The 13148-nt window shown below is 50.5% G+C and overlaps 1 protein-coding gene across 1 annotated transcript; it reads left to right on the plus strand.

Annotated features, from left to right (window-relative positions):
• The first annotated feature begins 719 nt into the window (after positions 1–719).
• On the plus strand, positions 720–1171 carry LOC128564521 (60S acidic ribosomal protein P2-like). Its single transcript, XM_053559974.1, has one exon. It carries the CDS (start codon positions 772–774, stop codon positions 1117–1119), a length of 348 nt encoding a protein of 115 aa, XP_053415949.1. The 5' UTR covers positions 720–771; the 3' UTR covers positions 1120–1171.
• The last annotated feature ends 11977 nt before the right edge of the window (positions 1172–13148 follow it).

Below are 13148 nucleotides of genomic sequence, written 5' to 3' on the forward strand. Positions count from 1 at the left end.
TTTGAGACCATCCTGTGCTAGAGCAAGACCTGGTCTCTAAAAAATAGCCAGGTGTTGTGGTGGGACCTTAGTCCCAGCTACTCAGGAGGCTGAGGCAAGGGAATCGCTTGAGCCCAAGAGTTTGATGTGAGCTATGACCCCACTGCATTCTACCAGGGGGGCGACAAAGTGAGACTCTGCCTCAAAAAAAAAAAAAGAAAGAAAGAAAAGAAAAGAAAAAGAGAACAAAAAAGAAAGAAAAAGAAAATAAATAAGCTAAGAAATAATTTGAGAGTTTATCTTTCTAGCTTATAGCTACATATCTAGATAGATGGAGATAGTTGTTTGTATTATAAAAGTGGAAACGTGTTGTACCTACTATTTTCTAACCTACTTTTTATGTTATTAAGTAGTCTGTCTGCCACTACTTTTAATCAAAGCCTAGAAATACATTACTCCATTTTGCTATGCACCCATAGTTACTTTCTTAAGAATAAATAAAATAGAAAATGGGATATCTGGGTATGATAGGCAGATACAATAATAGCCGCCCAAAGATGGTCCCATCCTAATCCCTGGAACCTGTGAATGTATCAAAACAGAATTAAAGATGCAGATGGAATTAAGGTTGACTATCAGTTGCCTTTATTTTATTTTTATTTTTATTTTTATTTGTCTTTTTTTAGAAGCCAGTGATGCTGCTATGATAACTGACTTTAAGACAGGAAAATTGGCTTTCCCTTCCGGACGCCGCCGAGGTCGCACGCGTGAGACCTCTCTGCCGCCGAGAAGATGCGCTACGTCGCTTCCTACCTGCTGGCCGCTCTCGGGGGCAACGCCTCCCCCAGCGCCAAGGACATCAAGAAAATCCTGGACAGCGTAGGCATGGAGGTGGACGATGACCGGCTCAACAAGGTCATCAGCGAGCTAAATGGAAAAAACATTGAAGATGTTATTGCTCAAGGTATTGGTAAGCTTGCCAGGGTACCTGCTGGTGGGGCTGTGGCTGTCTCTGCTGCCCCCGGGGCTGCAGTTCCTGCTGCTGGTTCGGCCCCTGCTGCAGCAGAGGAAAAGAAAGATGAGAAGAAAGAGGAGTGTGAAGAATCAGATGATGATATGGGATTTGGCCTATTTGATTAAATTCCCATTCCCCTGCAAATAAAGCTTCCTTTTTATGTAAAAAAAAAAAAAAGACAGGAAAATTGTTCTGGATTACCTGCTGAGCCCAAAGTAGTAATCATAAGGGGCCTTAAACGTGGAAGAGAAAGGTGACAGAGTGATGTGATGTGAAGAAGACTCCACTGGACATTGCTGGCTTTGGAGATGGAGGAGCAGCCTTAGGTCAGGGAACACCAGCAGCCTCAAGAAGAGGGGAAAGGTAGGGAAGAGGATTCTCCCCTAGAGCCTCCAGAAAGCAATGCAGCCCTGCGGGCACTTTGGTTTTCTTCCCGGACTTCTGACCTCCAGAACTGTAAGATAATATATTTGTCTCAGGAGGTAGGGCGCCGGCCACATACACTGAGGCTGGTGGGTTCGAATCCGGCCCGGGCCTGCCAAACAACAATGACAACTACAAACAAAAAATAGCTGCCTGTAGTCCCAGCTACCTGGGAGGCTGAGGCAAGAGAATCACTTAAGCCCAAGAGTTTGAGGTTGCTGTGAGCCCACGGCACTCTACCCAGGGCAATAGCTTGAGACTCTGTCTCAAAAATAAATAAATAAATTAATTAATTAATTAATTTGTGCTGTTTAAAAACACCGTTTTGTGATGTTATTACAACAAATAGAAAACTAGTATGCTGTCTCAAAGATTCTGCTGAAGTTTAAGACTTTTGATTAGTATTGCCGTAGGACCTCCAGAGAGTTGTATCAATTTCTACTCCTGGCCATTTCTCTGTGTCTTGCAACCAGGTGCTATCACGATAACTTACTTTAAATTTCAAAAAGGCATTTTCTTGTTCAAAACTGCATATCTTGAATTATTGCCAAAGGTAAATTTCTTTGGAATTTAATAGCCACTTATGTATAAAATTGGCTACATGCACTACCCATTTTTCCACTGGAACTTTTTTTTTTTTTGAGACAGAGTCTCCCCATGTCGCCCTCCATAGAATCCGTGGCGTCACAGCTCACAGTAACCTCAAACTCTTGTGCTCAAGCTGTTATCTTGCCTCAGCCTCCCAGGTAGCTGGGACTGCAGGTGCCCACCACAAATGCCTGCCTATTTTTTGTTATCATTGTCATTGTTGGTTAGCTGGCCTGGACTGAGTTTGAACCTGACACCTTCTGTGTATGTGGATGGCACCGTAACCACTGTGCTACGAGTGCAGAGCCACCACTGGAACTTTTTTAAAAATTTTCTTATTGAGTTATATGAGTGTCATTCTTCAACCTTCATAACTTCTGGAAGACACTTGACCATCATCCATCACTCAAGGAATAGGCCCATTTCACAGATGGGAAAACAAATTAAGGACAAGATGGAATTCTGCAGCTCTTCTGGTTCACCTGATCAGCCCCTACAGCCACATATCCAAGAGCCTGTTCTGAAGTCAGCAGGGCATGGATGGCACACAGGCTAAATCATGCTCACTGCTGCACATCTGGGGACTCATACACGCCATAGACCACAGTGACTCAGGTGTGACTAGGTGTGACCATGACAGATCACAGTGTTTTGTAAATATTGTGTCAGGCTGTCATAAAGACCTGCTCATCCTGCTCATCCCAGACTCTAGTTCACTTTGTGGAAGGTGGGGCTGGGCCCAAAAGACAGGACATTTGGGTCCAAAGCTTTCCTAGCCTCAGTTTCCTTCCTAGGGATCTCCTGGCTGGCTCTCAGCTCTTGGCAAGGTTTGAAACATTAATGCCCCTTTGAAAATGTTTCCGATGTACCTTCAAAGGTACAGATGTGCTCTCTAACAGCAGGGGTTGCTATGTAATGAGCATTACTATAAATATAGGCCAGACAATGTACTAAACCACATTATCTTGAAGCTTCCTCACAACTCTTATGCAAGGACAGGACAATGAGGCTCAGAGAGAATAAGCTCTGTGTCCCTGTAAGTTTGTCAGGCTTCTAACCATTGTGCTGAGAATTAAGAACTAGGGAGTTATCAATATTCTCTTGAAAATTATAGTCTCTCTCTCTCTCTTTTTAGAGACAAAGTCTTGCCCTATTGCCAGGCTAGAGTACTGTGGTGTAATCACAGCTCATTGCAACCTCAACCTCCTGGGCTCAAGTGATCCTCCTGCCTCAGCCTCCTGACTAGCTGGAACTACAAGTACATGCCACCACAGCTGGCTCATTTTTCTATTTTTTTGTATAGATGAGGTCTTGCTATGTTGCCCAGGTGGCTCTCAAATTCCTGGGCTCAAAAGATCTTTTCACCTTGGCCTCCCCGTGCTGGGATTATAACTATGAGCCACCATGCCCAACCCATAGTTTATCCTCTTTAAAAAAAAAAACAAAAAACTCAGTAATGAGATCTGAGCAACCTGTTGTATTTCCCTTTTTACCTCAGTTACCAGGAAACTCTGAGCTAATATTAAGACATAATCACAGTAACTCTATCTGTCCAGGTGTCAAGTTTGTGTATTAGCTTCTCTTTTCTCCTCACCTGTAGTTTTCTATTTTCCTGTTTTTGTTGTAAATCTTTCATATATCCTGGGCATAGCTCAATGTTATCCAGCTGCCTGACGTTGACTGAGTCTCTTAAAACCTCACTGAGTTTCAGTTTTCTCCTCTGCATGTCGTAGGTAATAATAGTCCCTTCCTCATAGGGTTGTTATGAAAATCAAGTTAAATGATCCATGTAAATAAAAAGCCTAGCACAAGCCCATTGTGTGAAAAATATTCAGTACATATCACCTATGGATGTGGAAAAAAAGGCTTCAAGAAAGCTAATGTAGAGAGTATAGGGAAGATTCGGTTGGGTTCAAGGCTGCTGCACTGCGGACTTGCTATATGACTTTGGGTGGTATATTTCCCTCTCTGAGCCTCAGCCTCCCGTAAGCTGCTTGCTGTGCCCTCTCGACACTGTAGAGGTGAGTCCAGGGACTTTGTCTTTCACACCATTGGGTCCTCAGAGCCTTACGTAGGAGAAGCAAGGGGAAGCTGAGCACATAGTAGGGCCACATACATGGTTATCCCAAGAGTGACCATCTGGTCAGATGGCTGGTGGTCATAATCGCCAATACCCAACTAGCAGGAATGTCTAGCCAGTGAACTGTGCCTGTCCAGTGGTAGGGTAGTGTTAAGGTGGGCCCCTGGCACAGGTCTAGATTTGGGTTGGGGGCCAAAGGACAAGCTGCTGTGGGGGCAGCTGGCTTCACAGGGAGACAGACCAATGGGAAACAATCTGAATGACTCACTCACAGAGTTGCTGACCACCTGTACACGGTACACTGTGGGTCCCGGGTGAGCATCGTGAACCTTGATGAGACTCTCAAGGAGGCTCAGGGTCTGGCTATGGCAGCCTGAGCTCAGTAGACTGAACTCGGTTGGGCTTCTGGGACAGATACACCACCCAGGATGCCCCATGCTGGAGAACTCCCTCCTGTTACAGGTGAGGAAACTGAGGCTCAGGGGAGGAAAAAAGCCCAAATTTGAGACCCACCCTAGACTGCAGCTCTCCAAATTCTCTCCTGGCAAATTGCCCCCACTCCCCCCTGCCTCTCCTTTGCGGGAAGTCAGGGAAGGACGCCTGAGGTGAGGGGCACAGGCTGGGGCCTAGGGGAGCCCAGAGCCTCACCAAGCCTTCCGGAGCCTCAGGCCCTGCAACATCTTGCTGTGATTACTCTGCGGGGAAGTGCAGCTATGCCAGGCTCTCCCCACTGCACACAGCCCAGGAGGGGCACGTGCAGGGACCAGGCATGCCAGGGCTGAGGATGGGGCGGGCCTGAGGCTGGGACAAGGCTCTCAGCTCACCGGCTTAATTGGGGATATAATAGTTATTATTATTTATAACTCACTCTTGAACTCTCGCCAGGAGGGTGTGTTCACGGCCCACACAATCCAGGCAGGCGTTAAATAATTAAACCAAGGGCCTAATCGGCAGCGAAACTCCCCGCGGGCTGCCACTTCCTTAGTTCGCTGATTGCTGATATTTTGGGGTGAAATATGACCATTTTTACGATCAAAGAGATCAGAGTTCCTAAGGAAAAAAACAGAAAAAAGGCATGGTGGGGGGGTGGGGTTCTGGGCCCTTCCAGTTTTCTTTTCCTCTGACTTAGTGGTCTGGTAAAGTTTCTTTAGACACGCAAAGATTTACACACCTTTCTGCAGGGAGCCTTAAATTACTCCCACCCCTTGCGCTTCCCGAGCAGAGCAGCGGGGAACAGTAAGTCATTGAGAAATGAGCGGGCCAACCCTAATCGCTCGGGCGGCCTTTGAGAAAGAGAATGTCTAATGACTTTTTTTGAAGTTGAGGTCAAGGTTTTTTAAATAAAACAATCTGTATTAATGCAATTTCCTTTTTAGCTGTAGCATTGAATTTTTTCCTTTTTTTTTTTGTTTTTGAAATGGGAGGCGGAGTAGGGAAGGACATCATTTTTCTCCCACCAGACTACGCGTCCCTAATGAGATACATTTATTTAAAAATCTGTATATCATCACCCTGTCAGGGCCTCCAAGCGGGACCTGGAGTCTCCCTGTTCGTTTGTTTCGGATTAGCAGGCGCGTGGACCGCAGTCTGGCGGGTCCTCCCAGCCACCAGTGTTCCTGCTCCTTGGGGGGTGGGGGGGCTCAAAGCATCCTTTCTGTCCCTGCTACCCTCGCCCCATCTGGTCACCCAGATCTTGATACTCCTCTGGCCTTGGGTCCTCACCCCCCACCTGCCTCCTGCCACCCAGTCCTGGAGCCTCCAACTCCCAGAGGGTACAGGCTGGTGGCCACGCCAGCAACTCTGCCTCCTTACTCTGAGGACAGGTCCCAGCTCTGCCTCTCACAGCCCAGTGACTACAGGCAGCCACCCAGCCTCCCCAAACATTGTTTCTTGATGACAAGAATGGGGTTACTATGAGGCTGCAGCAAGATCTGCTGTGCATTCCTGGTGCCCACCTGGTCTCCAGCCACTAAACAGTGCACGTCCATGACACAGCAGTGGCCACTATCACCACCATTATTGCCCCTGGGACCTGGAGCAGAGCTTAAGGGCAGGACCTGGCCTGTTTCTCCCTCCGAGCTCACAAGCAGTCTGCACCTAAACTGAGGGCTTAGTAGCTTCACCATCATGTTTTAACTGAGCGCCTTCACAGACTGGGGACTGGGCTGGGGCAAGGGGGACAGAGCAGTGGTCTGACAGCCTGGCCTGTGGAGTCCATGTTGCTAGAGAATGAAGCAAGGGGGTCAGGAGACCAAGGGGAGGGTGAGGGCAGAGGGAGGCTTCCCGTGGGGCATGGGCACTGAGCACCCTCCTTGAAGGCTGAGCAGCATTCAACAGGTGGAAGGGCCGGGTCTAGGGGTGGCCAGGCAGGTGACGTAGCATGTGCAAAAGACCCCCCAGCACTCTTCCTTCCCTGTTCCCAGGGTCTGGGGCCCTGCTGAGGGACTTTTTATTATATTTTACTTTTGTCTCTCTGTGCCTCACTTTTCCTTTTGTGCCAGAGAGTTCAAGTTACTGTTTCAAACATGTGTCAAGGTCACAGGACATCCATTCCACCAAGAGGTCCCAAGCTCCTTCCTCTGCCCTCCCTGGGCTGGGCCTGGGGCCACACTGGGGATCAGGTAGAGCTGGCCAGCCCCGCCCTGGGGGCCAGAGCCTAAAGAGGAAGAGTGAAGATAGCCAGTCTGCCACAGTGCCAGGGCCAGTGTAGGGCTGGACTTCAGTCACCCAGGCATGGTGGGGTCTGGGAAGTACCCCAGGTTGTCCTGGGCTGAGGACGCATTTGGAGGGGACTCTCTGCTGGGCCAGAGCTGGCTTTGAAGCAGGTAATGGGAGGCTGGAGTTGGGTTTTAGGAACTGGTGTCAGGGCCTTAGCTGGGGAAGAGAATTACCCCAGAGGTTGCTGGCCCAGACCAGAGACCACTTTCCTCCCTTGCAGCCCTGGCTTGATGGAGGTTTGGGAACCCCATTTCGGCCTAGGACTTTGGAACCTGGGAAAGGAAATAGTAAGCCTGGAGTCCAGTTGCTCATGTGGCAGAAACCAGCCAAAAGAAGGGTCTAGGCCAGTATCAGATGGCTCAGCCTTGGGAGTCAAGGCCAGAAAACCACCCAATCTGTTCCCAGGCCCAGAAATTCCCATTCTGGCTCCATGTGGGCAGGAGTCTGGGGCCTGGGGTAGAGAGAGCCACCACCACTCTGCCCTCACTTCCTCTCTGTCTACTCCTCGCAGGGGGAGAGCCCACTGCAACCCCTGCTGGCTGCCCAGCTGGTAGTGGCTCCTGCCTACACCCAGCACTCAACACATCCCAGACTCACTAGGAGCCTCTGGTCGGACGTCCACACTGCTGCCTCCCTAGAGCCTAGCCCAGTGCCTGGCACCAGCAAGCACAATATAAACAGCTACCAATGAAGTCATTACAGTCCAAGTGACCCACAAGGCATGTCTAGACAGTGTCCAGACAGGCCCAGGGCCAGATCCACAGTGCCACTCCAGAATCCTCTCTCATCTGCGAATGGGGATAACAATAGTGTTTACACCCAGGAGTGTCAGGAAGAGTCCCTCCATGGGGTATGCACCAAGCAGGGCAGGAGCTTGATCAATGCTAGCTACGGGAAGGACAGCTGGCCGGGCCGGGCATGCAGATCTGTGATGTCCCGGGGAGTTCCTCTCTCCGTCTGTAAAGTGGACCTCTACCCCTTCATGCTGACACCTCCATGGCCGAATCCCAGACCCTCTTCCTCCTGGCCTCTGCCCACTGGGTCCGCTCTCTGCTCTCCTGCCTCTCTCTGCCTCTCCATCGCAGTTTCCCTGTCTTTGGGTTTCGGTCTTTGTCGGCCTTGTCTCTCTCCCCCTGCCAGGAATTCTGTCCCAGAGGCGCCGATACTCAAGGCTCTGCTGTATTCCCTTTTACAGCAGTGAGATGGCAAGAGGGAGAGAGAGAAGGAAAAAAATCAAAGCCCACATATTGGTTCCAGATGTGGCCCCTCTCTCAGCCCTCTCCAGCAATTTAATTAAATTCCCCCAGACAGCCAGGAGGGTTTCTTAATGATCAAATTTCCCCGGCTCCCTCCTCAAGCGGCCCTCGTTTGGGCCCACTCTGTCTCCCTGACGGATGGCCGATAGGATTCTTCTCGCAAGCACCTCTGCCAAGCAGGGGCAGTGGGGGTGGAGGAGGCGTCCCAGGGAGCACAAAGGAGCCTTCCACCTCACCTCTGCCCTCCCCCTTCCCAAGGGGTCTGAGCCCTCCTGAACCTGCTCTGGCAGAGGCCCAAGGTCCCCTCCCTGCAGCTCTGTCCCTGGGGCTGGCCTGCTGTGGGCTGATACCAGGTGGACGCCAGCAGAAGTCAGATGGGGAATCTCTGGGCTAAGGGCTCTGGGACCCACTTACCAGCCAACGGTGGGGCAAGCTCAGACCTCCTAGCACCCTCCCCTACCTTTGCTAGCCTGGCCCAGCCCATACCCTGCTCACTTGGTCTCCACAACCAGACCAAGCACCAGGAGCCCCCTGGAACCATTTCGGTGAGGGCTCAGGTGGGGGCTCCTCTTGGAGGTGGGCGTGGTGGCCACAGGGCTGGTTTCTAGTCAGCGCAGGGAGGTGGGGAGCAGGCAGTCCACTGGGGCACAGATGCCCCTGGTGCTCCTTAGGTGAACACACAGAGTAAGGGAGGGGGACACTCAGCTTCTGCTCCAGCTCCTGGCACCTCAGTTTTCCCTGTCCCTGACCTGACAGAGTGCAGGGCCTCCAGGAGCACATGAACCCTTCAGCAGGAGGACTATGACCAGACAGGACCAAGCAGGCTGGGCCTCCTGGTCAGTGACACCCCCTGGTCTCTAGAGTCGGGGATCAGGGTGGGGTTGGGTGTGGGGGGAGAAAGAAAGGAAGGGAAGGAGCTAGGGCAGGAGACATGCAAACAGGAGGGAAGCGGGGAGGGAGTCAGTGGCTCTGAGACCGCACTTCGGAAACATGCTCAGCGCCTCCCATCTCCTGCATGGTGTCCCTGGGACCTGCCCAGGGACCAGAGCTGGAGGATGGCCACGGGCAAGAGAAATAGTCCTTGTGGGGGATGGCTATGTTTTCCAAAAATCCCACTTTATGCAAACTCTGCCAAATAACAAAAAAGAAAAAAAAAAAGTAAATGAAAGTGGGGGACTCTCTGTACTTCTCCTAAGGGCCTTTTAAGGGACAGGCCTGCTGCTGGCAGCCCCTCCTGGGGGGGGGCGGAGTGCAGATGGCGGTGCTGGGATGGGGCCAGGCCACCCCACCCTGGAGCTGCTGCTCTGAGTGTGCCCCTGCGGGACAGGCAGGTGTAGGTCCCCTGTGGAGGCTCCAGCAGAGACAGAGAGCTAGGCTCTGGGTTTGAATCCCTCTTCCCTCGCTGAGCTTGACTTGGATGTGGGAGTCCTGATTTGGCTGACTCCCCTGTGAGGCGAGTCCAGGAGCCTGTTGAGATTCTAATGCAATTCATGGGACAAGGACACACTCAGGCCAAAGCTGCTGTTATCCTCAATGACCACTGCTGCAGCCAGGCCGTGTGAGGGCTCCCTGCCCCGGGGGAGGGAAGTGGCCTTCAAGGCAAAGAGGATGTCAGAGATGAGCCAGGAGAGGGAGTTCAAGGTCTGCCTGCTGCTCCCCCACCGTGGGAGGAGCATCGGGGCCTGACTGTCTACTTCCTGGGGCTTATGGAGGGTTTTGAGTCTTAGGTAAGACGCCCTCGCCAGAGAAAAGGTAGAAAATACCCAGAAGTACAAAGAAGATAAAAGTTCATGGATCCCAGCACCCAAAAACCACCACCATTCTCATGCCAGCCTACGTTGGCTCGGTGCCCATAGCACAGGGGTTATGGCGCCAGCCACATACACCACGAGTGGCGGGTTCGAACCTGGGCTGGGTCAGCTAAACAACAATGACAACAGCAACAAAAATATAACTGGGCGTTGTGGCTATAGTACCCCGCCCCCACCAGTTGCTTGGGAGGCTGAGGCAAGAGAATCGCTTAAGCCCGAGAGTTGGAGGTTGCTGTGAACTGTTATGAGACTGTCTCAAAAAAAAAGAAAAAGAAAACCATCCCAACCTATGGCCTTCAAGAATGATACCTAGCCACACACACATTCTCTCACACACACGCACACACAGAGGCTCTCACACATGTGCTCACATGCTCTCTCTCTCTCACACACACACACACACACACACACTTCTTCCGACTATTCTGTGATTTGTTTTGTTGAATTGCTACGGAACAGAGTCTTGTGGGCAGTAAGTCGTGTGTGTTACCTGCTGCCATTGTTGGGCAGCTGAGAGGCTGAGTATCCTTATGTTTGATGACAGTTTTTCATTGTTTGTGATTTGCCTGTGCATGTCCTTTGCCCGTGTTTCTATTGGTGTTTTGCTTCTTGTTGATTTTTTTTTTCCGAGAAAGCTTTTCTTTATTAATCCTGTTGGCATTTAAATTTTTTTTTTTTTGGTTGCAGTTTTTGGCCGGGGCTGGGTTTGAACCCAGCACCTCAGGCATATGGGGCCGGCGCCCTACTCATTGAGCCACAGGCACCGCCCGCTTCTTGTTGATTTTTAACACTTCTTTATATATTAAAGTATCCTCCTCTGTACCTTGGAGAGTGAGAGTGACTCCTGAGCACCCCAGGGCCCATGGGGCAGGGACAGACTCTGCCAGAGCCTGAGCTCTGGGTGCTTATCCCCAGGACCCCCATTGTTCTGAGGAACCCTGGAGCTGGGTGGCAGGAAGGGGCTGGGATGGCCAGGCAGTGAGAGGCAGTGACAAGGAAAGAAGAGAGAAGGGAGCTGAAATCAGGGGTCTGAGTGACAGAGCCTTAATGGGAGGCAGATGGAGGAAACAAGCCTGCCCTTGCTGACAGGAGAGAGGTCAGGGGGCACGGAGTTTTCTAAAGATAGGAGCCTTGGCAACCGGCAGGCAGCAGGACCTGGCTCTGCAGTGTGGTGCCCAAGGGCTGTGAGGGGGAAGGGGTCAGTGCCGCCCTCCTCCCTGCCCAGACCCTCTCAGGCCCAGAGCCAGAGGAGCTGAAAGGATAGTCAAGCCCCAGAGGACATATGTATGAAAAAGTTACCCAAACCTGAGTCCCAACCTAGCTGTGCAACATCAGGCAAGTACCTAAACCTCTCTGAGCCTCCATTTCCTGTTTGTAAAATGGTGTAATCCTACTTCATAGGATTTAATGTGATCAGTATGTCAAGCATTTAGCAAGTGTCTGGCGAATAGAAAGGACTCTATAAATACAAGTGAACTCTTATTACTGTTACTATAATTGTCATCTCAAGACTGTCACAGCTAGAAGGGTCCTCAGGTTATAGAGGAGGAAACTGCGGCCCAGAGACCAGAAGGGCCATGCCTAGGGTCACCTATTATAGTGGGTTTAATTATGTCATCCAAAAAGATATGTTCAAGTCCTAGTTCTAGAACCTGGAATGTGAACTTATTTGGAAAAAAAGGTTTTGCAGATGTAATCAAGTTAGAACATGATCATACTAGATTAGGTTGGGCCCTAAATCCAATGAATGGTGTCTTTTAGAAAGAAGAGGGTGATTTGGACAGGGGCACAGACATGGGGAAGAAGGCTATGTGAGGACAGGTAGGTAGAGACTGGAGGGATGCTGGCCCAAGCCCAGGTACATCTGGAGTCGCCAGAGTTGGAAGATGCAGAAGAGGGACCTTTTCTAGGGTCTTGAGGGAGTAGTGTGGCCCTGCTAACAGCTTGAGTTTGACTTTTTAGCCCCCAGAACTGTGAAAGAATAAAAGTCTATTGTTTTAAGACATCACCTTTGTGGTACTTTGCAACAGTGTTGCTCTGACAGTAAGGAAGCCAGGGCAGAATTGGGGTTGGAGTTCATACCAGGTGGTCCATCCGGCTCTGCCCTGGATCCTGTGCTAGATGTGCCCTGGCCCAGTGACTGTGCGCCCTTGTCTCCTCACCTGCGTGATGGGACCAGAAGCCCTGGATCAAATGAGAAAAGGGCGGTGAAGCCCTTGGGTCACCTGAGGGCAGCTGCACTCTTCTGGGACTTGACATCACTTAAGGGGCTAAGGGATGTAGATCCTCAACCCACCAGTGTGACACTCGGGAGAGTTTGAGGCACCTGGAGCGAGTGCCCCATCCAGGTGCTCCTTGTTACTGTGTGGAACTCAGACCCTTTAGATTTTACAAGACAAGCGGCAGATCTCCATTTTTGCATGAGCAACATTTCCTGATTTCACTCAAGGAGAAGATACTTCTTTCCTGGTGGGAGAACCAAAGCAGAAATGTGTTGGGAGCCTCAGACCCAGTGGTCTGCTTCTGGGAAGCCCAAGCTGGCCCTCCTCTAAATGGCTAAAAACAGCTGCCTTCCCCACCTCCTCCTTCCTGCTCCTTTAGGCAATGGAAGAGAAGCAAAATAAGGCATTTGGAGTACTGACAGGGATTTTGATAGCTTGTCCCTTAGTTGCATTACAGTTTTAACTTAATAATAGTGATAATAGCAGGCAGATATCCAGGCCAGCCTGCATCTCCCACTCTGCTAGATCCCCATGGCTAGACCTGGACACACTTTGGATTGGTTCTACTTGTTACAGCTCTGTTGTTCATGGCGGAGGGTCTCTACTCTGCCCATTTTAAAAATGTTTAGTTATAAGAAAATTATAACTTTGCCTTTTTTATTTGTAGGTTGCTTGAAATGTGCTTTTATTTATTTTCTTTTTTTTTGTGGAGACAGAGTCTCACCTTATGGCCCTCGGTAGAGTGCCGTGGCATCACACAGCTCACAGCAACCTCCAACTCCTGGGCTTAAGCGATTCTCCTGCCTCAGCCTCCCGAGTAGCTGGGACTACAGGCGCCCGCCACAACGCCCTGCTATTTTTTTTGGTTGCAGTTCAGCCAGGGCCGGGTTTGAACCCGCCACCCTCAGTATATGGGGCCGGCGCCTTACGGACTGAGCCACAGGTGCCGCCCCTATTTATTTTCTTTTTAGAGAGGTCTTTTTTTTTTTTTTTGAGACAGAGTCTCACTACATTACCCTCCGTAGAGTGCTGCAGCGCCACAGCTCACAGCAACCT

Source organism: Nycticebus coucang, chromosome 2 (genome assembly GCF_027406575.1).
Source record: "Nycticebus coucang isolate mNycCou1 chromosome 2, mNycCou1.pri, whole genome shotgun sequence".
Taxonomy (NCBI): Eukaryota; Metazoa; Chordata; class Mammalia; order Primates; family Lorisidae; genus Nycticebus; species Nycticebus coucang.

What these genes read in the sequence shown, in the direction of transcription:
- LOC128564521 (XM_053559974.1), top strand. Translation starts at nt 772, where the DNA reads ATGCGCTACGTCGCTTCCTACCTGCTGGCCGCTCTCGGGGGCAACGCC.